The sequence below is a fragment of the Rhinatrema bivittatum genome, chromosome 2 (genome assembly GCF_901001135.1).
Source record: "Rhinatrema bivittatum chromosome 2, aRhiBiv1.1, whole genome shotgun sequence".
NCBI classification, from domain to species: domain Eukaryota; kingdom Metazoa; phylum Chordata; class Amphibia; order Gymnophiona; family Rhinatrematidae; genus Rhinatrema; species Rhinatrema bivittatum.
The window spans coordinates 136,502,619-136,529,541 of record NC_042616.1 but is presented as its reverse complement, the minus strand read 5'-3'; the positions used below and the strand labels follow the sequence as shown (position 1 = coordinate 136,529,541).

The 26,923-nt window shown below is 43.8% G+C and overlaps 1 protein-coding gene across 3 annotated transcripts in view; it reads right to left on the bottom strand.

Annotated features, from left to right (window-relative positions):
- The window catches only part of LOC115084166 (protein adenylyltransferase SelO-like), a 128,490-nt gene that overhangs the window by 76,823 nt on the left and 24,744 nt on the right, over window positions 1-26,923 (bottom strand). For all 3 annotated transcript variants that reach the window (XR_003854489.1, XR_003854488.1, XM_029588663.1), the window contains exons 6-10: window positions 26,223-26,321; window positions 23,926-23,993; window positions 19,833-19,920; window positions 15,179-15,248; window positions 12,993-13,065 (exon numbers count right to left, since the gene is read on the bottom strand). Coding sequence is in view for 1 of the 3 variants with exons in the window: in XM_029588663.1 (XP_029444523.1) it covers window positions 12,993-13,065; window positions 15,179-15,248; window positions 19,833-19,920; window positions 23,926-23,993; window positions 26,223-26,321 (398 nt within the window). In the remaining 2 variants the exon portion in view is untranslated. The remainder of the gene's footprint in view (window positions 1-12,992; window positions 13,066-15,178; window positions 15,249-19,832; window positions 19,921-23,925; window positions 23,994-26,222; window positions 26,322-26,923) is intronic.

Below are 26,923 nucleotides of genomic sequence, written 5' to 3'. Positions count from 1 at the left end.
AGGCATAAATTTGGCCAGCCACATCCCCCCTGCCATCAGTCATGTTCAAGCATTGCTCGGTGGGATTGTAGGGCCTAGCCCAGGTCACCTTTAAAGGAGATGTGTGATGAGTCAGTGAACCAAACAAGATAGTTCTGACCAAAGAAGATGGATGCTACAGCAATGTATGGGACAAAGAACCGCTGTTGTTTCATAAACAAGACACTGCAGAAATTCGAATAAATATGCAGTTGTAGTTGACATGGTTAGCTGGACACAAACATGTCAAGCCTGCATTGGCCTTCACAGACATTGTATCCAGTTAAGCAGCATACTTTGCGCGACAGGCTGTGTCTCTTAGCAGATCCATCATCACGTGAACCTGCTACTAGGGAAAAATCTGCTTTTAATCACCCACTAATAATTTACCCATGGACTATGGCATATCCTATCAATGCTCATCTTTTGGAAGATAGTGGGCATTTATGTCTGATATGGGAGCCAGGACAGTCTAGGGAGAAAGGAACTTACAAGGAAGAGAAGTAACCAAAAGAAGGACAGGGTTTTTCCTGCTGGACTTTTCTTCTAAACCCCAGTTTGAGTTGCTGCAAAGTTCCGTCAGCCACACTGTTATACTCCCTACCTTTCTGCATGTGTTGCAAGCCAGAGTAGCCTCTAAAGTCTTATCATTAGCTTGCAAAACTCCATCTGCCAATTGCTCCTTGTAGAAAGTTCTCTGCCTTCTTGAGACTAAGAAACGTTTCCCAAAATGGTATGGGATCTGTACAAGAAGATTTATGAGAGGAGACTGAAGGACCTAAATATGTATACCTTGAAGGAGAAGAGGGACAGGGGAGATATGATACAGAAATTTAAATACCTGAAAGGTATTTATGATGCACAAGAAACAAACCTCTTCCAATGTAAAGGAAGCTGTAGAATAGGGGGTCATGATATGAAACTCCAAGGGGGTAAACTCAGGAACATCAGGAAATATTTCTTCACATAAAGGTGGTGGATATATTAAATGCACTCCCAAAAAGGCAGTGAAGACAAGAATAGTAAAGGAAAATTAGTTCTTACCTGTTAATTTTCGTTCCTGTAGTACCACGGATCAGTCCAGACCATGGGTTGAGCCTCCTTTCCAGCAGGTGGAGACAGACCAAAACTGAAAGGGAAGGGTTATACTGAAGGGCTACCCTGTAGCCCTTCAGTATAACCATTGTCAAAGCAGAGAAGATAAACACCATGGAACAAGCAAGTAACAGAAGAACTCGAGCAAACAACAAGAGAACTCTGAAAATACTGAACAAGAGAAAACAGTGGATGAATGAATGAACTCCGTGCATGCACACCCTTGCATTAATGCCCACAATTATCGCATGGATGCTTCTGGTGCCTCCAATGAAGGGACACATAGCATAAGGATCTTCGAGCGGACAGGAAGATAGAAAGGGAAGGGCGTCTGGACTGATCCGTGGTACTACAGGAACGAAAATTAACGGGTAAGAACTAATTTTCCTTTTCCTGTACATACCCGGATCAGTCCAGACTATGGGATGTACCAAAGCTTCCCTAGACAGGGTGGGACCTTGACAGGCCCGCTCGAAGTACCTGCGGTCCAAAGGAACCAAAAACTGGTGCCTGAACATCAAGGCGGTAATGTCAAGCAAAAGTATGCAGAGACTTCCAAGTAGCTGCCCTGCATATCTCCTGCAGGGAGACCGACTGGCTCTCCGCCTAGGAAGCAGCCTGAGAACGCAAGGAATGGGCCTTAAGGCCCTCCGGGACCGGACGACCCTGACAGATGTAAGCAGACGAGATCACTTCCTTCAACCAGCGAGATATCATAGTCTTAGAGGCCTGTTTGCCCCGGTTGAGGTCACTCCATAAGACAAAAAGGCGATCTGACACTCGAAAGTCATTAGTTACCTCCAGATAACGCATGAGAACGCATTTCACATCCAGACGGCGTAGATTATCCCCGCCAGGGCTTGCAATGTCCACAGAAGAGAACGCGGGGAGCTCGACCGATTGATGGACATGAAACGAAGACACAACCTTCGGTAAGAATGACGGGATCATCTTAAGAGAGACCCCAGAATCTGAGAAACGTAAGAAGGACTCACGGCAAGACAATGCTTGGATCTCAGATACCCGTCTGGCGGAGCAAATAGAAACCAGAAATACCATCTTGAGCGTCAAATCCTTGAGGGTGGAATGGCGAAGGGGCTCAAAAGGAGCCTAACAGAACGCCCAAAGGACCAAATTCAAACTCCACGAGGGACAAGTAGGACGCAACGGTGGCTTCAAATGTTTGATCCCTTTGAGAAAACGGGCAATATCCGGATGAGACGCAACCGCATAGCCGTCAAGGTTTCCCAAGAGAGAATCAAGGGCAGACACCTGAACACGGAGTGAGCCAAAGGAGAGACCCTTAGAGAGACCCCGCTGGAGGAACGAGAGGACTAGCAAGACTGGAGCCGAACATGTCGTAATACCCGCTTCCATGCAGGCCAGCTCAAAAACCTTCCAGACCCGGACATAGGCAAGGGAAGTAGACGTTTTGCGGGCCCGCAAAATAGTGGAGATGACATCCTCAGCATATCCTCTCCGCCTTAGTCTTTGCAGTTCAAAAGCCAAGCCGCAAGACAGAAGCGATCCGTCTGGTCGAAAAATACGGGACCTTGACGGAGAAGGAATTGAAGAGGGCCTAGGCGAAGAGGACCATCCGATGCCAGGTTGACTAGATCCGCGAACCACGGTCTGTGAGGCCATTCGGGAGCTATGAGAATGTCCGGACCTCTGTGAAGCTCTATCCATCTGAGCACTTTCCCTATGAGGGGCCATGGAGGAAAGACGTACAGCAGAACGTCGCACGGCCACGGAAGGGATAGGGTATCCACCCCTTCCGAGCAGTGTTCCCGTCAGCGGCTGAAGAACCGGGGAGCCTTGGCGTTGTTCAGAGTTGCCATCAAGTTCAGGTGCGGGGAACCCCACCTGTTGATAATTAGGGCTATGGCGTCAGACAACTCCCACTCACCTGGGTCCAGACGCTGATGACTCAAGAAGTCGCCTTGCACATTCTCGTTGCCCGCAATGTGGGAGGCCGTGAGGCAGTCCAGGTGCCACTCCACCCACCCGAGAAGGCGACTTGCTTCGAGGGCCACCAGTCGACTCCTGGTGCCCCCTTGGCGATCGATGTACGCCACGGTGGTAGAATTGTCTGAGAGCACCCGGACTGCCCGTCGCCGAAGTAATGGGAGAAATTCCTTGAGTGCTAGACGAACCGCCCGGGTCTCCAGGCGGTTGATGTGCCAGCGAGACTGGGTTGGGGACCAGTGCCCCTGCATGGTCTGAGACTGGCAAACCGCTCCCCAACCAGACAAGCTGGCATCCGTTGTGACTACCATCCACTGCGGGGTCCGAAGGGACATTCCATGGAGGAGGTGCTTGAGAGAAAGCCACCATTGTAATTCGCTGATGGTAGAGTCTGAAAGCGGGAGCTGCATCTGAAACTGTTCAGATACCGGCTGCCAACGGGCCAGCAAAGCTCTCTGTAACGGGTGCATATGTGCAAATGCCCAGGGGACCAGGTCGATTGTGGAAGACATGGTCCCCAGGATCTGCAGAAAATCCCACGCCATGGGGAAAGGCATGGAGAGGAAGCTCTGGAGCTGATCCATCAACTTGAAAGCTCTCGAGTCCAGTAGAAAAACCTTGCCGATGCGGGTATCGAAGCGAGCCCCCAGGAACTCCAAGACCTGGGTCAGGTGGAGATTGCTCTTGGAAAAATTGACAATCCATCCCAGGGACGAGAGAAGAGCAAGTACTCGGTCCACTGCCTGGTGGCATAGGATCTCCGACTTGGCCCAGATTAACCAATCATCCAAGTACGGGTGAACCAGCACACCGTCCTTCTGAAGGGCTTTCGCCACCACCACCATTACCTTGGTAAACATGCATGGTGCCGTGGCGAGACCGAAGGGCAGAGTCCGGAACTGGAAGTGCTGACCCAAGATGTGGAACCGGAGAAACTTCTGATGTTCGGGACGGATCGGTATATGCAGGTAGGCCTCTGTCAGATCGAGTGAGGCCAAGAATTCCCAGGGTTGCACTGCCACTATCACCGCCCAAAGGGTTTCCATCCGGAAATGGGGCACCTTGAGGGCCCAGTTGACCCTCTTGAGATCCAGGATGAGACGGAAGGAGTCGTCCTTCTTTGGGACCACGAAGTAGATGGAGTATTGGCCGGCGCCGTGCTCCGCCACCGGAACCAGGCAGATGGCCCCCAGCCTCTAGAGTCTGGGTCACCACAGCCCGCCTCCGGTGGCCGCACGGAGAAACCATGTACAAGTCCAGGATGTCGCGAGCAAACTCTAAAGCGTAGCCTTTGTCTATTGTTTTGAGGACCCACTGGTCCGACGTGATCTTGGCCCATTCCTCCACAAACAGGGACAAATGACCACCTAAGTTGGGAACGGAGGGATGGGCCAGTGGATTCTCATTGGGAGGCGGGCTTGGATGCAGGTCGGTGGGTAGTGGCATCTCGAAAGGGCCGACAGCCTCGAAAGGACTGGGGCCAAGACTGGGTCCTAGAAGAATTTCCCCTAGAGAAGGCGCCCCTTGCTCTTGGGTTATATCGGCGTTGGCCCCGGAAGATGGTATGAGAAGGGAAGAAGGATCTAACCTGTTTTGGGCAGTCCTCAGGCAACTTATGGACCTTGTTCTCCCCCAAGGATTTAATAAGCTGGTCCAGATTTTCACTAAAGAGCAACTTACCCTTAAAGGGGAGAGTTCCCAGCTGTGCCTTAGAAGATGAATCAGCCGCCCAGTGTCAGAGCCAGAGGAGCCGCCTGGCCGAGACCGCCGAAGCCATCACCTTCGCCTGCACCCGGAACAAGTCGTATAGGGTATCCGCCCCATAAGCTATGGCGCCTTCCAACCTGTCAGCCTGCTCTGCCTCTGCAGACGGAAAGTCTTGGGTGCTGAGTAATTGTTGGACCCACCTAAGGCTTGCCCGCTGCATGAGACTGCTGCAGATGGACACCCGAACACCCAAGGCCAGGATTTCAAAAATGCGCTTGAGATGGAATTCCAGCTTACGATCTTGGACATCCCTCAAGGCCATAGCCCCCATGACCGGAATGGAGGTATGCTTAGTGACCGCCGTCACAGAAGAGTCCACCTTAGGCATTTTCAATAACTCTAAACACTCCTCCGGGAGAGGATAAAGTTTTTCCATGGCCCTCCCGACCCGGAGGCCCGCCTTGGGGGCCTGCCATTCCCTAAGGAGCATTAATTTGTGCATGGGATGGAAGGGAAAGGAGCATAGCAGGGCCCTAAGTCCCACTAGGACCGGATCCTAAGAAGCTGGCATTGCTGCCGAAAACTCATCCACCGGGGGACAGTCAATCCCCAATTCCTGGGAGATGAAAGGGAGAAGAGGCTCCAATTCCTCCCTATGGAAAAGACGGAGGACCCGGGGGTCATGCCCCTTCAGGGGGGAGGGCCGTAGGAGCCGGTGGAGGAGACGGAGGGGGGACCCCCTGAACCACACAGACCCAGGTCGCCCCCTGCCCATCAGGAGCCGCAGGGGAGGGAGGGACAGAGAACTGGGGGACCTTAGCTGGAGGGGGGGCCGCTTCCTCCTGCAAACTTGCTAAGTATGATTTGTGCAGCAAAAGCACAAATTCAGTGGAAAAACGGGTCCTAACGCCCCGGGGGGGGGGGGGGGGGGGTGTACCGAAAAAAAAATCGGGTCCGGAGCTTCAGGAAGCTCCGAGAAAGAAAGTGGAGAAAACCCCAAAATGGCCGCCGTTCCCGCGGTTTGACGGCCCGGGAACGGTGGGGGTAATCGCTTTGGGGGCCTGGCCCGGGTCCCTGAGGGCATTGGGGACTCGGAGGAACCTTCCCCACCTGGTAGGCAGCGAGAACAGAGCCCCTCCCGCGAAAGCCGGACCGAGGAATCCCCACAAGCTAAACACAGAGGAGATAGTGGCATGGCTGCTAGGTGGGGGAGGGGCAGCACTGAAAAAGAGCTGAGCTGCCGGTGCTGAGGGAGCGGAGGCACAGGATGAACTGTGCACGCTCACAATTCTCTCTCTCGAGCTGCAAGAGTAAACAGGGAAGGCAGGAGCTTGCACCTGATCCTGTCAGAGGCTCCTCTTATATGAAATCTTTTTTTTTTTAATTAATAAGTCAGAAATACTTGCTTGATCCAAACACGATAGACACACGGATGGAAAGAATGCCCAAAAGGGACAAGCAGATGTTAACAGAGAACCACAGGGTAAGCTGTTCCACCTGCTGGAGACAGACAAATACTGAAGGGCTATAGGGTAGGCTCTGTCCTCATATAGGATACCCTTTCAGTTTTGGTCTGTCTCCACCTGCTGGAAAGGAGGCTCAACCCATAGTCTGGACTAATCCGGGTACGTACAGGGAATGGAATTTATAAGGGTGTGGGATAAACACAGAAGATCCTTAGTGCTAAAGGATGGAAATGAAGAAAATAGTTAACCTGTGTTAACTGGGGTAACCTGCACAAAGTGGCAGTTACTAGTCTACCCTAAATAAAAATAACTTGCTGGGCAGACTGAATGGACACAAACCCCTCTCCCTCCACCAGCTGTCAGGAGAAGCAGGAGCCACGGAGAGAAAGAGAGAGTATGAATGAGAATGTATGTATATGTGTGTGTAAAAGAGAGCAAAAGCATGTACACATGTAAGTGTATGATTGAGCATGTGAGTGAGAGTGAACGAGCCTGTGTGTGATTGTGCATGTGAGAGAACAGAGAGCAAATGAGTGTGTGTGTGTGTGAGATTGTGCATATACGAGATAGAGAGTAAAAAGTGTGTATGATTGTGCATTTGAGAGAGAGAGAAATAAAATCATGCATTTGGCTCAGGATAATTCTTTTTCTCTCCCCAATCTGAAATAGAATCGGAGCCATAGCTAGCCTATGGCTGAGGCTATAGGTGCCATTTCTCTTATAAATTACTGGAAGGTACGCCTCACCTCCACACCATCCAATACAGTTTGGAGGCCTCAAGCTCAGCTGCCTGAGGGAGAAAAGCTATTGCTCCTGGTGGCCCAGCTACTCTCAGAGCTCTCCCTGGGAGACAATGGGTCAAATTGAGCAAAAACATTACCAGTACTGCTGCCTTCCCCCTCTGTCTGGGGCAGTCAAGAGCAGAGCGACCTACAGGGCCAAAAGCATCGGCCTCCCACTCTGTCCTTGCAATCAGAAGCAGCTGCAAGCAGTAGGATCCACCTCACACCCCTAGAAGTCAGGAGAAGTGCAGCATGTGGACCAGCCTTGGCCTCCTTCATAACCCAGCATTTATGACTAGCAGGACCTAAACATCGGCCTCCCATCCCTGGAAATCAGGAGGAGGACATCATGTGGAGCAGAATTGGCCTAGTATTTAGGAACAGCAGAGCCTAAAGAAGATACATCGGCCTCCCACAAACCCCTCTCCCTCCACTGGCTGTCAGGAGGAGCGGGGCCACGGAGAGAGAGAGAGAGAGAGAGCGAGCATGAATGAGAATGTATGTATATATGTGTGTGTGAGAGAGAGCAAAAGCTTGTGCACGTGTGGGTATATGATTGAGCATGTGAGAGAAAGTGAACGAGCCTGTGTGTGACTGGGATTGTGAGATAACAGAGAGCAAACAAGTGTGTGTGTGTGTGATTGTGCATATAAGAGACAAGAAAGCAAATGAGTGTAATTGTGAATGTGAGAGAAAGTGAATCAGTATGTGTGTATGAGCGTGTAAGAGAGAACGAGCATGTATTTGCATGATTGAGCACATGAGAGAACGAACAAATGTGTATGATTGCGCATGTAAAAGAACAAGAGTGTGTGTGTGTGTGTGTGTGACTTAGCATGTGAGAGAGAACGAGCGTGTGTGTCTGTGTGTGTGTGATTGAGCATGTGAGAGAAAGAATGAGCATTGGTGTGTGATTGAGCATGTGAGAGAGAGAGAGGGAACAAGCATCTGTGTGTTAGCGAGAGAGTGAGAGAAGAGAGTTTGTATGCAACAACTCCCTCCCCTCTCTCTGCTAATCCATGATAATCTCAGAGCACCTGGAAATCAAAAGTTCCTAGCTATGGAAAGCAGGGGATTTTAAAAATCCTTATTAGTTTAATTATTGGGAGTTATTTGGTGTGTCTGCTGCTTTCAAAATTTTTAAAGCCATTTGGAAAAGTTTTATATGATGCTATCTTGAAGTATTTCATTTTATTATGGTTGTACTATTATAACTGATGTTTTATATTTTTTGTTTTATGAGGACTGGTGATATTTCTGTTTTTCCTTTGTTGCACTGTATACAGAATCTGGCTTGTTATGGTTTCCAGTTCACTTTTTGTCTGCATGTTTTCTATTTATACTTTATGGTCTCTTTATTCTGTATTTGGTGAGGGTCTATATGTTCTGCATGTGTGATCAAGGTGAGGTATTCTGTTAATATGTAGTTTCTGTGTAGGCGTCTATAGCAGCCTGGCTTGTTCTGTTTTCCTAATAAGATGTGTATTGGTGTGTTAGGGTCTGATATAATATTTGCAGGTTTGCTTTTCATAGGTAGGGTGGTTACTGTTTGAGCGCTGGCACTTAGTGCTGTTTCAGTATGGATTACTATTTTGTAATTGTAATTCAGTTTACTCATGGCACTCCCAGGTCCAAGCCCACACCCAACACAAGTTACCACATACTTAATACTAATACCAAATGTCTTTTTTTTTCACTTTTTTTTGCAGGGTTTTCTGGTTGGCAGGACAGCAATGCATATAAATACAATATACAAGCTGTAAGTAATATTTTTACTTCATAAGGTCCTTTTTCATGTAAAATCTATTATTATAAATGCATAATTTGTGTGTAGGGAGGGTACAACTGGGGAGGGGGTTGCAAGTCTAAGGTTTACCTAGGGTGCTTAATACCCATATTCTGGCCCTAGGGAAGGGTGGAAAATATGACTGGCTGGACGAAGACTGTATAAGATGAGAGAAGGGGAAGGGGAAGAAGGCGGATTTGGGGGTGAGGGTTTTCAAGAGAACAAGAAAAGATGAAGCTATTGAGAGGAAGGACAAGGAGGCTAGATAGCTGGAAGTAAAAGGAGCAACTCAATGAAGGGGAGATAGAGGACTGATGGGGGGCAATAGAGGGGAGAGTTGGGAGTGTAGGATTGGCACAGAGAACTGGAGGAAGAGAATGGGGAATGAAATCTAGATGAGTGGCTAGAGAGGCAGAGATAAAGAGAATGAAGAAAAAGGAGAAGAAAGGGGAAAGATCACTAAGACAGATGTAGGAGATGACCTGAAGACAGGAGAGAGATGATACGGAATATTAACAGGAGACCAAAAAGAGGGAGGCATTTAAAAGAGATAAGGACCAAAGTGATTATAAAAATAAAAAGTCTGGACAGCAAGAGTAGAAAAAAGCATTGTATATTCAGTTTAGTGAATGAACTATGTCAACTTTGGGAATGTGCAGCTCATGATATCTTTTATTTTGCACATTACAGGAGGACATATATTTCTGACTCTCTTTCTCTGGTGTTGCATGGCATGCAGAATCTGGCTTCTTGGTGTTTCCAGTTCAGATCTTGAATGAAGGCTCAAGGCACCAGGATTGCATTGGTTCCAATTGAGCTGGAACCCTAAAGGAGCAGGAGGAAATTGCTGGGTCAAAAAGAAAAAGAAAGCCTCCTCCATGTAACCGAGTCTCCCAGCTCCCGGCATTCTGGGTTGTGTTTAGGGTAAGAGCACACTTTTTCACTTGGCCATAGGTGCCAAATGGCCTGGCTAAAGCTCTGAATAGAATCCACTGCTTCAGTATTAGAAGCAGGCAATGAAGGCACATGTTAAGGCAATGGTCCTTCAGAGAAGTCTAACTTTGTTAAAACAGAGAAGCACCTCAGTGGGCCATTAGCTGGATGGGAAACTCTAGGGAAAGCAGAACAGCAAAGGGCTAAACTAAAGGCAGATATTGTAAAGGCAATTCACCTTTTTGTAGACAAATAAACAAACGTAAGGTTAAAGAGAGTCTGGTGTGGCGTTCTAAAGAAACAGTTAAAAAGCAATAAAAAAAAAAAAGGTTAGCATTCGTAAACTACAATAGGTTAGAGAAAGAGGAAGATAGGGAACAATATCTGGAAAAGCTAAGAGATGCTTGGAAAGTAGCAAGGAGGGAAAAGTTGCAAATGGAAGAAAAAATAGCAAATACAATAAAACAGGAGAACAACACTTTTTAAAGATCTGCTAGTGACAGGGGGAAGGACAAAGTGTCATTGGGAAACTCAAAAGTGAAGGAATATGTAGAGGCTGATGAGGAAAAAGCAGAATTGCTTAACAAATGTTTCTGTACAGAGTTCCCTGAGGAAGGACCAGGAATATGACCACAGAAAACAGACACAAGTAAGATGGAAATAAGGTAAACTCAATTTTCAGAAACGTGTGTTTTTGGGGAGCTAGCTTAAAACAGATAAAGCAATGGGGTTGGATGGAATACAACCAAGGGTTTTAAGGGAACTTAAAGAAAGTCTGCAGCTCTGCTTGTTGATCCGTTCAATGCTTCTTTAGAGACAGGAATAGTTCCAGAGAACCGGAGACAGCAGAAATGGTTCTTCTTCACAAAAGTACAAGTAAGGAAGAGGCTGGTTAGTCTGTCCTCTGTGATGAATAAATTAGTGGAATCACTGCTAAAACAGAGGATAGTGCAGGTTCTGGAATCCAGTGGATTACAGGATGTGAAGCAGCACAGTTTTAACAGATGCAGGACTTGTCAGGGTGGGTGACCAGAAATTTGGATCAGAGAAGAGCATTAAATGTAGTGTACTTGGGTTTTAGTAAGGCCTTAGACAGAATTCCATAAAGGCAATAAACTGAGTGCCCTTGGTGTGAGCCCTAAAGTGAGTGATTGGGTTAGAAACTGGTTGAGTGGGAGGCAACAAAGAGCAGTGGTAAATGGGGCTCACTCTAAAAAAGGGGCATTGCTAGTGGTGTGCCACACGATTCAGTCTTTGGGATGGTTTTTTTTCAACATTTCAGTAAGTGGTATTATGGAAGAACTATTAGGGAAATGATTGTCTTTATGCAGGTGATATCAAAATCTGCAACAGAGTAGACAGCCAGGAAGGTGTGCAAAACATTAAGGAATGGTCTAGAGTCTGGCAGTTAAGATTTAATGCTAAAAAATGCAGTCATGTATTTGGGCCACAAAATCTCAAGAGGATGGTACAGTGCAGGGATGAAATTCTATTCACAAACAAGAATTTAGAGATTATAGTATCAGATGATCTTAAAGTGGCCAAATAGGCGAATAAGGAGACAACAAAGGCCAGAAAGATACTTGGGAGAGGAATGGTCAGCAGAAAAAAAGGAAGTGAAATTGCCTCTGCATGAGTCCCTGGTGAGATCTCATTTGGAATACTGTGTACATTTCTGGAGATGGCATTTCAAAAGGATATAAACAGGATGCAGCTGGTCCAGAGTGGCTACTAACATGATCAGGGATCTTTCATTGCTAAGCATATAGGGACAGAGTTAAAGATCTAAAAATGTATACCTTAGAGGCAATGTGAGATAGAAGATAAAATTATTTAAATACTTCAGCGGTATCAATGCATAGGAAGCAGGTTTCTTTCAACAGAAATGAGACTCTAGAACAAGGGGTCATGACATGAGGGTGAAAGAAGGTAAACTGACGAGACATCCAAGGAATTATTCTTTATAGAAAGGGAGTTGGATGCATTGAACAGTCTCCCAGTGGAAGTGGTGGAGAAAAAGACAGAATTCAAGAAAGCATAGGATAAACACAAAGGATCTCAGACAGAGAGGTAGGAACAGTATTGCTGAGCAGTTGTATGGATGGGCAGACTAGAAAGGTTGCATGGTCTGTTTCTACCGTCATGTTCCTATGTTTCTCTGAAAAATCTAACCAAACCTAGATGCTGATGAATTAACCTGTGCCAAAGTTCACAAACACATTAATGCGCATTAAGTTGGTAACTTGCATTATTTAGCTAGCGCAAACATCAGGGTGAAATCAATGCAAAATAGGTAATAACATATACAGGAACATCGGTATATAAAAACTTAAAAATAAATAAATAAATAATACCTATGAACACAGTTAAATGTTGCATGTTAAAAATATGTGAATATATACAAATATCTATTACCATGGAAACTTAACTGTACCTCAGGGAGGTATAGTTAAGTTTTTTTGTATTAATGTTAGCATTAACATGCTAACTTAACTACACAATATTTACAGCAGAACTGATTTGCAAGTGATTACCATGGGCCATTAAGGAGAGGTAATTCCATGTGCTAATGGCCCAGGTTAGTGCATGATAAAAGTCCAAGTTATCACAGCTTATTACATCGGCCTCCTAGTCTAAATAGACTATCCGGCTTAAATGCTGCAGTGCAGCAAGTAAAAGGAAGGAAGAAAGGGGAAAAAATGAGATAAACATTTACATTTAAGAACAAATCCTTATTTCTCATCAATAGTATCTGAATTATATTTATGGCTTCTATTCTTAGGGGTTCATAAACTGTAAATTTAGGTGTTTACTTTCCAGCTAATTATGGGTTCTTTGAGAATACAATTAAAATCTGTGTTTCTCTGTTTTGTGGTGCACGTACTATTGCTGGGTACCTTTTCTGGTTGAATTAAATACATATATATTATGCAGCTGAAAAGTCATCAATGCGGATAAAGCACAAAAACAGAGTGAAGGATCCATGTCAGGCAAGGAGAGGGGTGAGAAGGGGATGTGATGTTTTTGGTGTTTATCCAATAAACACCTATTTTTTTGTATTTTGGGTTTTTTATCAATTAAAACCTAAAATCAGAAGGCTTAAGTATACCACAGGGCATTATGAGAATTTTAAAAAATCTCCAGTTTTAATATATGGAGACGGGCATCTACTTTAGCATGAAGGGGCATATACGATTTCCACTAAAACATGCTTGTGTAACAATCCAATCAACATACCATGTGCAAATCCTACCGACATCCACAGTGCCATAAGATTCGCAGTCTGAGATACCACTCTGGAGAAAAAGTCCTGAAATGAAATACATGGTGCAGCTGAAAGGCATTCACTTATGGCATAGATAACTTTCGAGTTCAGCAATCAATTTCTCCCTCTATATCAGGCCGATACAGTACAATGCGCTCCGGTGGAGTGCACTGTTAGCCCGTGTTTGGCCGCGCGTTTTCGATGCGCTATTTTTACCCCTTATAAGGTAAGGGGTAATAGCGCGTCGAAAACGTGCAGCCAACCCCCCCCCAACCCCCGAAACTAATATCGCCCGCAACATGCAAATGCATGTTGATGGCCCTATTAGTTATTCCCGCGCGACACAGAAAATAATGCCTGCCGGCACCAAGAAAATGTACAGAAAAGCAGAAAAAACTGCTTTTCTGTACACCCTCTGACTTAATATCATAGCGATATTAAGTCGGAGGCCCCAAAAATAAAAAAAAAGTTAAATTTAAAAAAAAAAAAGTTAAATGTGCCCACGGGTCGGAAGACGGACGCTCAATTGTGCCGGCGTCCGTTTTCCGAACCCATGGCTATCAGCGGGCTCAAGAACCAACGCCGGAAAAATTGAGCGTCGGCTGTCAAACCCGCTGACATCGCCGCTCCTGTCAAAAAGGAGGCACTAGGGATGCGCTAGTGTCCCTAGTGCCTCTTTTTACAGCAGGCCCTCATTTAAATACTTGATCGCTCGCCCAGGAGAGTGGCCTGGGCGCGCGTTGGGAGAGCGGGCGCTCGCCTCGAAGCGCCGGCTCTCCCGCGGGATTTACTGTATCGGCCCGTATATAAAGATGGAAAGATAAACAAACTCTTGTAAAGGTGCAAGTGGTATGCACATCTGAAATACCACAGAACTTTGCAGTAATATTACTAACAGAACAATACTCCATGATGACCAAAATAAACCAAGTGAAACAAGCAGCATTGTGGAATTCTACCATAACACACACAGACACACAATCTACAGACAAATCTGAAACAAAAGAAAGACTTAAAAATCAGCTGTCTAAAAACTGAACAAATCAAAAATCTAAAAAAAAAAAAAAAATTTCAAAAAATCTTTGAAAAAAAATAATTCAAATCAAGAACAGGGTGTTCATCAGAAACCAACAACATAATAGCAGAAGTGCTCTGTATTATGGGTCTTGTGCTCAGCAGTCATGTACATGGTGAGGCACACACTCAAAAGCAACTTTAAAAAAATGCATATATTACTGGTGGAAAAACAAAATCATATTTTCTAATGAGTGTTCTGCACAATGTCATATAATATTAAAGTTGTTTTGCTTTTCCTGACTTTAAATGTGTTTTTCCATACAGTGGTTTATATAATCTTTGGATCCCACTGAGGTTTTGATCTTGAAGGCTAGTACAGTTTGAAGACTTTTGAGTGGGACATGGTTCTTCTAGTGCTTGAGACCTGCTCGTTGATGAAATAGCACTGGCAGAAATGGAGACCCAGCCCAGGAGACTCCCATGTACATGCTGATGAATAGGGATGTATGAAAGAACTGGGGAAAGTGCCAACAGCTCACGGATGTGAACCTGGCATGGTGCGCAGTAGAGATGAATTGAACTTTCCTGACAGGAAAGATACATGTTCTTAGCTCAAGGGCTGTAACATGGCTGTTCACAACAACAACAACAACAAAAACCCTCCTAGCAATTAAGAGTAGGCCACTGACACTACAGAGGAGAAGAATACAAAGATGGCACTAAGTATCACAACTCCCTAGAATAGAGATATTCTATTTATTTTATTTATTTATTTTTTAATTACTTATATACCGCCTACTCTATAAATTGTAGCAGTTTACAATTAAAATAGATATAATAAAAACACATGATTAAAACAAACTCAGCATAACACAATGCATTAACAGTTTCTGGAAATAAATCATGCCATTGCCAGTTCTTCGATTTCATATTTTTAACAAGGCCTGTGTGCTACGGCTTGCCCCTTCACCCAGAAAGCAACTATCTATTTCACATACATACATATGAGCCCAGATATTGAGAAGGAGCTGTGAGTCAAAATTCTTTCTCCAGTAGGATGATACAATCTATCACAAAAGCAGCAAGTGCACCATATTGGTAAATGGGTCCTTACTGGTTTACTACCTAAAAGGCAACTTACCAGATATCCATAGGAATCACTTACATCTACCGATGGAAAATATTCTTGAATGACAAAATCTAACAGCTTCCTGTACAATAAAAAGATATATTTTATTTATATTTCACTTTTCAGCACTTCAATATGGATTACATTCAGGTACTATAGGTATTTCCCTATCCCCAGAGGGCTCACAATCTAAGTTTGTGTCTGAGGTCATGGAGGTCTCAGAACTATATGAAAAAATGTGGTATTGTAAGGTACACCTATGAGCTATACCTGCTAGGTACACTTTGCAGTATATAATTTATTTCAATACATATATTTTTCCTTTCAAACTGAAGCTTATGGTTAGCTTTTTTTTATCTTTTGCCAACATAAAGCTGCTTTATGTACCTAATTAGTCTCAACTTATCAGAGAAAATTCTTTTTCACTCAACGCACAATAAAGCTCCGGAATTTGTTGCCAGAGGATGTGGTTAGTGCAGTTAGTGTAGCTGGGTTTGGATAAGTTCTTGGAGGAGAAGTCCATTAACGGCTATTAATCAAGTTTACTTAGAGAATAGCCACTGCTATTAATTGCATCAGTGGCATGGGATCTTCTTAGTGTTTGGGTAATTGCCAGGTTCTTGTGGCCTGGTTTGACCTCTGTTGGAAACAGGATGCTGGGCTTGATGGACCCTTGGTCTGACCCAGCATGGCAATTTCTTATGTTCTCGCTCTCTCTCACACAAACATACATTTAAGCTAAGCTGAAAGCCTGAAAACCTGATGGGAAGGGGAATAAGTTTAAATTGAGCTGCCCAAGAATGTCTGTGCAGGCACAAATATCAAAGCAGGTTGTCACAAAGAAACATAAGTCGCCATCATGAGGTGATCGCAAGAAGCCAGACCTGTAACAGACATTTATTAAACCAAAACTCAGCACATCTCATGAAGACATCTGGACAACTAATCGCAGACGCAGAACTACAGAAAGTACCATTGACCTTTTCTAAACAGGTCATAATGATAGCCAAGCTTGACGTGAACTCTAGCCAAATAAGTCCTGACAATGAATTAGCTCCGTAAGTAGGAAGTCCCTGCCATCCAATTAGAGCGTGCCTACAATGACCTCTGATGTTAGCAGGGTAAATCTATCCAATCAAGGTATGAAAGCAAAACAATCATACTCAATCAGGTGTCTATGAATTTGCTAATCAACGGAAGATGCCCAGCATCCAGACACTCATAAGTCAGGCACTGTCTATCAGACTAGAATAAACCACTCAGATTTTGAGAATACAAAATCACCAGCACCAAAGCTCCAGAAAGAAAATCGCAATAGAAAACAAGGAGTGCTGAGAGCAGAAGATACTGCAGAAATGGTCTGTGGTAGCACAGAGACACATTCTGCTAAAGAACTCAATTGGCCACTGACATCTGAAGCAACTGAATTCAAATAATATAAATCCTAGATGGGGGGCAGATATTTCTGTTTAGAGTTAAGTAACCAGCCACATGAATGAGCAATGAATGTGGTGAGCTTGTATCATAAAACTTGCATGATTCCATTATTCTTTCCTCATTACTTCATACACACTAGAGAGGGGCCTGGGATTGAAGGGACTGTGCCCTGGGGTCCATTCCTATTGCCTTTACAATATTAGGTTATATTACATCTAGTCAACCATTTATGAGCAAAAATATGGCTTCAGTTTATTTAATTTATATAGTGCCATTAGAAGTAGAGAGCTATATAATTCACATAGTGACAATATCCCTTCCCTGAAGAGCTTACCATCTAAAGTTTGTGTGCAGGAAGCTAAGTGAATTACTCCAACTCAAAAGAGAAATAAGGGCAGACAATGTGTCTTTTGAGCTACACAAGAGGAAAGATGATTTGCATATTTCTGCTGAATAAACATAAGAACATAAGATTTTCCATACTGGGTCAGATCAAAGGTCCATCAAGTCCAGTATCCTGTTTCCAACAGTGGTTAATCTAGGTTACAAATTCCTGGTAGGATCCCAAAAGGTAAACAGATTCCATGCTGCTTATCCCAGAGAAAAGCAGAGGATTTCCCAAAGTCCACCTTAATAATGGTTTATGGACTTTTCCTCAAGGAACATGTCCAAACCTTTTTTAAACCCAACTACACTCACAGCTTTCATCACATCTTCTGGCAACAAACTCTAGAGCTTAATTAAGTAATGAGATTGTCCTATATATCACCAGAGCTTACAACATTCTACAATTACAGCCACGTGAAAACAGGAAAATGTGCAAGAAAACTGCAGCTTTGATTTAGATCCATTTCTGGTTAAAAAATGTGTAAAAATATACTTGTTCCAGCTCCACACGGTTTCAAGAAATTTCACAGCACAGAATCACTTCTACTCACCCTCACAGATACAATACTGCGAGGGTTTCACAAAGGCACTTCCTTTCTCCTAATACTTCTCGACATATCTGCCGCATTTGACACTGTCAACCATGAGATCTTAATTCACAGACTAAGAGAAATTGGTCTCAATGTCACCATCCTCCAATGGTTTCAATCATTCCTCTCTAACAGATCCTTTAAGGTAACCTACAATAATACAACATCAGAACTAATACCCCTCTCACAGGGAGTCCCACAGGGCTCATCCCTATCCCCTACACTCTTCAATGTTTATATGCTCCCATTATGCAACTATTTGGACAAAGCAGGCCTTTCCTATTTCCTGTTCGCCAATGATGTACAGATCCTGCATCACAGATAGCATCAATAATACACTGAACCGATGGGAAACATACCTTACTGATATAAAATGTATCCTCACCCAAATGGCACTTACGCTCAACCAGAGCAAAACGGAAATTCTTCACCTTGCAAGCAAAACTGCAATACCCCCCACTGACCCTACAACATCGCTCAAATAAAAATTACTCACAACAGTTAGAGACCTTGAAGTCACCTTGGACAAGGAATTAAATTTCAAATTTCATATCAACACACTGATAAAAGAAGGTTTCTACAAACTACAAATCCTTAAGAAACTCCAACCCCTGCTATATCCTCCAGATTACCGGACTGTACTACAATCCCTCCTCTTCGCCAAGTTAGATTACTGTAACACCCTCCTAATAGGCCTGCCCGCTGCCACCCTCAAGCCCCTCCAGCAACTCCAGAATGCAGCCGCAAGATCACTAACAAATAGCAAAAAAACAGACCACATCACGCCCCTACTCAAACAACTCCACTGGCTACCCATCCCATTCAGATCTCAATATAAGATCCTCATGCTCATCCACAAAGCTATCCACAATGACAAGGCCAAATGGTTACAAGGACCACTGCACCCCTACAACCCTTCAAGGAATCTCCGCTCAACCAACACAGGTTTACTTGCAATTCCCTCCATTAAGGAAGTTCATCGAGTCTCCACAAGAGAACGCACTGCATCAATAGCAGACCCCCACATCTGGAACAACCTCCCGGCTCCTCTCAGAACCGACCCCCTCTATGCCTTCCTTCAGAAAGAATCTCAAAACTTGGCTCTTCAGGAAAGCATTCCCTCCAAAGAATTAATCCCCGGCTCCCTATCCCTCCTCCCCCCCACCCTTTTCCCCCACTTTTGGTTACCTTCCCTTGGCACTGCCAGTTCCCTCCCCGCCATTGTACATATTAAGTTAAATTCAGAACATAAGTACTGTTAGTATAGCGATTATGTAAAACAAGTTTCGTTATATTTACTCGGTTAATCTGTTATACTGTATCATGTCACCCAAAGGCCTGCCTTTGAGACATCCTGTTCTATGTAAACCGGTGTGGTATTTTGAATTGAATATCGGTATAGAAAAATAAATAAATAAATAGGATGAAGACAAGTGATATATGTATTCTATTTTGTAAAAATTCTGAATAAATTAGAACTAAATAAAACTGTTGAAAAAAATCAAACCTTTTATACCAAAAGAAGTAACAAAGATGAAATTTTAAAACGTATAATAGACTTAGAGGGCCTAATTCATAAAGGCCTTTTCCCATAGAGACAAAATGGGAATAAAGCTCCAAGTATTATTATTTAACTATTTACTACTCATCAGTTAGTATCACCCTATTCCTTCTGAAAGATGGCACTGTTTGTTTGTTTTTTTGGTTTTTTTTTTTTTTTTTATCATCATCCACCCTCCAGTGCTTCCTTATTCATACCCCCAAATATGATCATCTTTTGATGCACGTAACATCTCTCCCATCTGTTTCCTCAGAAACAATGCTGTAATCGTCCCAATTCTCTACCAGCATGCCTGGAACCCCTCAGATATATAGACTATAAGCTCAATTTGCCAAGCAGGTAAACTCCAGGAAAAAAGATTAAAAAATAAAACAGCAGCAAATAAAAAGAGTTTGGAAAGCAATAAAAAATACTGCAGAGAATTCCGAACACTAAGCAATTCACTTTACTGTGAATATAAAGACAATAAAAATCATTATTTCATCCTAAAAGGGGTGACATGAATACCACATTGAGCCTTCTGTTCCCTTCTGAGGTCCTTGTCAATGAGATTCTGGACCTCAGACATAAGAAGAATGTTAGGTATCAGCCAATCAGAAAGCAGGACAACACCATTATTCTGTTCCAATAGCTCGGAATATGACAATAGCCTAGAAAAATGAATGGAATTCCATGCCCAGTCAGTTCTCACCTCAGTAAGTCCAGTTCCTGCGAAACTGCCAATATTTCTAATGAACCTATTCGAAACCATGATTTTGCAACCCGCAGAACTACTGCGCCTTCAAAAGAAACACAGGAAATAAAATAGATCATCATCAAATCACTACTGCACAAAACACAATCATGTTATACCAGGAAAAACTTTTATATTTTTAAGAGAAAAAGTAAAGTGGAGATTCAAGCTTCTACTTCAAGCAATAAATTATGAAACGGTAGGCATTTACCGGTACTTGGAACAATCTATAGAATAACTAACTGAAACTCCCCGCCTATTAGAGTAATGCAACTTTTGGAGATGTTGCTACCTACATATTCTGCAGATCCCTATGTGTTGGGATCAAATTACCATGCTGAAGACTGAACAGCTGAGTTTGTGACATTTCCTGGAAAATAATGTCCTGTATTTCAATCACCTGATTAATCTACTCCACTGACAGGGAGGCTATTTCCTGGTAGTTAATACCTTTATAGTATGAGATGAGACCATGAGACAAAGCAGAGTACCCTTAACTCACCATGACATAAATATTATCCAGTGCCCTTTCCTAAGGGTTTAACATTAAAATGAAGACAACAAAAAACATTATTTCATCCTAAAAGGAGTATCATGAATATCACATTGAGCCTTCTGTTCCTTTCTGACATCCTTGTCCGTGAGATTCTGGACTTTAGACATAAGAAGAATGCTGGGTGTCAGCCAATCAGAAAGTAGGATACCACAACTATTGTTCTAGGCCAGTGGTTCTCAAACTTTTTTCGGCCGGGACACACCTGACAGATGGTTCTCACATGTGTGACACACTGAACATGTGACCGTCAAGGGGAAAAATGTAAATATACATTCTGCATTCTCAGGAACCTCCTTGACCCCCAAAAATGGGTGCAGAACAGAACTAGGGCATCACCCGTACAACTTACCATACAAAAAAAGATATTCTAGTTCTGACATCTCAGTAAAAGCAAAACAAACTCTCTTTATTGGCAGGCACAATACCCCTCCTTATGAAAAGACAGTAATTTACCACTACAAATATTAAACCAGGCCCTAAACACTAATACACCTCCTATTAGGAAAACAGAGCAAGCCAAGCTGCTATAGATAGATACCCACTTAGAAATAATTGTAAAACTATACTAATAAATGTTGTAAAACAGCTGATGAACAGAATAACATCCAACAATTAAAAACTCATAAAAATTATTAAAAATTGTCCAAATATCAATAAAATATTTCAAAACAGCAGACACAACACATAATACCCAATAATTAAAATGGCAGTCAATCAAGAAAAATAAACTTAAAAAGCCACCTTTACTTTACCTCTCCAGCAACTCTCCTACTCCTATCCCTTGCAGGCCAATAGCACTCACCAGGGCTGCTGAAGCTCTGTCCTCACAGTCCTCTTCCTTAGGGCCCACAACCAGTCATAACCAGTCTCTGTCGTACACAGACCAGTATCTCCCTAACTAGTATCTCTTCCTCACACACACACACACACACACACACCTGTCACCCCCCTGACCAGTCTCTGTCTCTCACACACACACCAGTCACCTCCCTGACCAGTCTCTGTCTCTCACACACACCCCAGTCACCTCCCTGACCAGTCTCTGTCTCTCACATATAAACACACCAGTCACCTCCCTGACCAGTCTGTCTCTCTCTCACACACACACACACACACACTTGTTACCTCCCTGACCAGTCTCTGTCTCACACACACACACACATACCAGTCACCTCCCTGATCAGTCTCTGTCTCTCTCACACAGACACCAGTCACTTTGCTGACCAGTCTCTGTCTCTCACACAGACACCAGTAACCTCCCTGACCAGTCTCTGTCTCTCACACACACACAGTCACCTCCCTGACCAGTCTGTCTCTCACACACACCAGTCACCTCCCTGTCCAATGTCTCTCACACACAGTCACCTCCCTGCCCAGTCTCTGTCTCTCTCTCACACACACGCACCAGTCACCTCCCTGACCAGTCTCTGTCTCTCACACACACAAACACATACCAGTCATCTTCCTGACCAGTCTGTCTCTCTCTCACAGAAACACATCACCTCTGACCAGTCTCTCTCTCAATCACACACATGCTCTGTCACTTATATACAAGCTCTCATTCACACACAAATGCTCTTGCTCCCATTCTACCACAACCCACAAAGCTGCCACTCACACACCCCTTCTACCACACACACGAAGCTGCCACTCACCACCCAGGCACCCATTCTATCACACACACACACAAAGCTGCCACTCACACACCCAGGCATCCATTCTACCACACACACACAAAGCTGCCACTCACGCACCCAGGCATCCATTCTACCACACACACACACACAAGATTTCACTAATGCACTCACGAACCCATTCTACCACATACACGAAGCTGCCACTCACCACCCAGGCACCCATTCTACCACACACACAAAGCTGCCACTCACCACCCAGGCACCCATTCTACTACACACACACACAAAACTGCCACTCACGCACCCACTGTACCACACACACAAGCTCTCACTCATGCACCCAGGCACCCATTCTACCACACACACACACACACAAAGCTGCCACTCAGGCACCCATTCTACCACACACACACACACACACACACACACACACACACAAGCTCACATGGAGCCTCTTCTCATTATTTGGCCCAATAAGCCTGGCCTCCACTTATCAGACGCCGCTGGCCTGGCCTCCGGCAGTGGTGCACAAGGCTCTCCACTCTTCAGCCGGCGGTGGTGGCACACAGCGAATCTCCATTCTTCGGCCCCACTGGCCTGGCCTCCGGCAGCGGCACACAGATCTCTCCACTCTTCAGCCCTGCCCTTGGGGAGAAGGGAAGCACAAGTGGGGCAGTGGGACACCGGGAGCCGTGACACACCTGCTGGTGCTTGGTGACACACCGGTTGAGAACCACTGTTCTAGGTCACCGCTATGAGAGTTATAATTAATAAAGCACAATCAGGTATATTGTGGGATATCAGCAGCATCTTTTGCCTTCAACGGCATGGAAATAGCTACCAGAGTGTATATTGGGAATGCCAATGTGGCCAGTACCAACATACTATAATACTGGCATGAGTCAGAAGCACTGTCAGTCACAGTGAAAGGATCCTACCATTTTATAATCACTAGTAAACATTTCTTAAGAGATCAAGAAGGCTTCTTGAAGTATTTGACCCACTCCTGCTTTTACTAATCTGCTATACAATCATATCCCTACTGTGCCCTAGCACTGGAAGATGGGGAAGCAGCACTGCAGCAACTGGCATGTGGGAAAATGTAAAAAAAAATTGCTGGGGGTAGCCATCTATTTTTCATGAAAACCATTTACAAATGTTCCAGATACAAAAAGTGCATTTTTAAGTAGAAGAGTTGAAAAATTTAAACATATAGAGGTCTATATTCAGCAAAGGATTATCTGGGTAAGTTAACCAGCTAAACATGCCTTGTTACATTCAATTGGATATTGAGCAATGCAACCACACTGCTGAATATAGTCAATTAAATCCAAAATTATCAGGGTAAGTTTATGCAGATAACAGGCTTATGGCATGACTAAAAGTTATCCAGACAACTTAGCTCTACCCCAGAACACCCCTAGAACACTGTTGATATATCCACATAAGTTTCATCTGCCTTAAAAATATAACCAGGGTAAGCCACAGGCGGTGAGCACAGTGGGATTTTTAAATCTTGTAGTTTGCCCAGCTAAGTTCTAAACAATCAGAATACCAGCTGAATTGCAAGGGGTGGAGGAGGGTCTGGAATGGGAGGAGGGATCATACTACTGTTTTACAAATCATTTCCCTGTTGTATCTTGTGGAATCACAACAATATCCTTCCAAGACCATCTCCCCATAAAAATATAACTAATTATGGAAGATCTGACTGCACATAAATGAAATACAGAATATATGAACTCAAGAAAGCCAGCATTATTTTAGCTGTTTTGTGAATTTTGACAAATATATAGATAGATATTAAGACTTAGACTTGACCTGTGGAAAACAAGAGCATCCTTCCAGTGCCACATACCTCTTTCTTTTTTAGGATTTCCATTGTAGAACTGATCTCTCCACACTTCATCATCACTCACAACTAGACTGGAAATGAGAATGTGTCGTGAGTTAATAATCATATTATAATTAGGCAATCAAGGCCTCCTGATGTTGGGGTTTACTGAGATGCTAACCAGCTGAATTTGAGAAGCCTTGGACTCTATCTGTAAAATTATATCCAGACACTAAAGGAAAAGTGGAACTAATACAATTTGCTATGCACGGGGATGGTAACTTTAAAATGAGTGCATGGGCATGCAAACATGCATATGTGCACGCAAACACACATATGCAGGAATTTTAAATCATGCATGCAATTGCGTGAGTAATTTAAAATACACCCATCACACACGTGTGCTCCTAATTTTATTTATTTATTTATTTTTATTTAGATTCTTTTATATACTGAAGTTTAACAGGCTGCCTTCACTCCGGTTTACATTGTAACCAACATCATACATAAAACGCATTCATAACGAACATATTGAAACGTGTATAGACAACTAGTAACAATTCGGCATATGTCAGAAATGTGAGGATAGGTATAAGAGAGTAAGACTTACAAGTTGGACTTGCAGTGGGAGAGCATGTAAAATTAAGCATTTAAATACATAACTAAACTGAAAACACGCTTGGGTGTGTTAAGGAGACTTATACAAAAGGGAAAAGAGAAGTGGGAGGGAAAGGAGGAAAGGGTCCTAGGGGGCCATGGGAGGAAAAGATGTGCATGACATAATTTTAAGTGGCTACACAAGCAAATGTACTTTGCCTATCTTCCTTAGGGCAAACATAAGTGGATTTTAAAACATGTGCACATGAAGAACAACCCCAGTTTTACTAATTAGTCCACCGGTTTGCCCAGCCTAACTCTACATCATCCAGACCCCTATGGTTCTTCAGCCTGTAGTCCCTCCCAGTTTATTCAAACACCTCACCCAGGCATTTATGCCTACAATCAGGCCGATACAGTAAGGCTGGGGTCGGGAACCTATGGCTCGCGAGCCAGATGTGGCTCTTTAGATGGCTGCATCTGGCTCACGGACAAGTCTTTAATAAAAAAGTAAAAATCTTAACAAAACCCCCCACCCTCCTGACGCCCCCCAAGACCTCCAAAATTAATTTACTACAACCCCCCCACCCTCCTGACCCCCCCCCAAGACCTGCCAAAAGTCCCTGGAGGTCCAGTGAGGGTCCGGGAGCGATCTCCTGGACTTGGGCTGTCGGCTGCCAGTCGTCAAAATGGCGCCGACGGCCCTTTGCCCTCACTATGTCACTGGGGTCAACCAATGGCAGCGGTAGCCCCTGTGACATAGTGAGGGCAAAGGGCCGTCGGTGCCATTTTGACGACTGGCAGCCGACAGCCCAAGTCCAGGAGATCGCTCCCGGACCCCCGCTGGACCACCAGGTGGGGAGGAGAAATCAGCTGTTGGCCTAAAGTGAATTTTTCCTTTGCTACTTTGACTATATTTTGAATATAGACACTTAAGGTAAAAATTATCCAGATACACATACTAGGATATCTTTAAACTTAACTGGTTATATTTAAACATAGCAGGTTGGGTTTAAAAGTTACTCCAGTAGAGTTACACAGATAACTTCAGCCAAGATTATTCAAAGTGAGACTTGTCCCGCTGAATTCCCATGACAAGATATCCAGCGAACTTTAGCTGGATAACTTGTCCACTCCTCAGCTTACTGAATATGGACCTCAAAGTTGTTTATAACATAAAACCTAATTGTGAAAGCAAAGTAATGGAACAAATCAAGCAGCAAATATAAAGCACTCCCTGTACACACCAATATTTTGACATGGTTGGAAAGCAATCTAGGAGTGAGAGATGCCGAGAATAACCAACTGGGCAGAGGGGAAAAGTGAAAGATGGAACAGCAAAGGTAACAAGAGAGAGAAAAAGAAGGTGATGGGGAGAAGAAAAGGCGTGTGTGAAGAAAAGAAAGAAAACATGGTAGCAAACGGTGTCAGAAATAAGAGTGTGACTGACAATGAATAGGATTAGAGAGAGAGAGAGGAAAAGGAGAGATAAAGGGAGAAAAAATGGACAGAGGGTTATATTATCATGGAGAAAGGAAGTAATGTAAGAGGTCTGAAAAAAGAGAAGAAACCATTTCAAAAGACAAAATTGGAAATGGCCTGCAAACTTCACCAAATTGAAAAGGCACAGTGTAAAATATTTCCATGATCTATAGCTGTCCAAGCCCCTAGGAGCAACTGGACAACCTGTTCCCTAGTGCCTACACAGGAAAGCAGGGTAATACCTGGCAGCTCTGCTTGTGGGAATCCCAAGATAGTGCACTGCCTCGCTGCACAGGAACTCTCGCACGGAGGAGCGAAGCACGGCTCGTCCATCTCCATTTCTGCCAGAAGCAAAAGCACATGGAAAGCCAGGGTGAGGAGGGAGTGTGAGAGAGCACAATTCTTATCTTCTGCATTATCATGGGCCAGCCTGCTAGCTTTCTAGACACTGCTGTCCTGGATATTTGTTTCTGAATGCAATTTCTCCTTATTTACATTTTCATATTTTAAAAAAGCACTATTTGCACAATAAAGGCCTGATTTTCAAAAGCATTTACACGCTTAAAACAGAGTTGTACATGCGTAAATGCACTTTATCCATATAAGTGGACATTTGAACTTTGCTACAATCTATGCCATAGAATTGTCAATAGGTTTGATGCACATAAGTACACTTAATGAGGATAAATGGGTTTTGAGAACTGCTATGATAGTATGTTACATCTATTTGTGTAACGCCATTGAAAGTTCACCTGCACGGTTTGAATAATGAAAAGGAAAATGTCCATAAACAACTGAAAACCAAAAGAATTCTTCTGGGGAAGTAAGATCAGTGTTCTTAGACAGCCTCAGAGTAAGTATTGATATGAAGAAGCAGACCAACCATGATCAATTCAAAAACTAAAGTCTGGGAACGTTGGAGTACTTAAATGCCTTGGTCTAT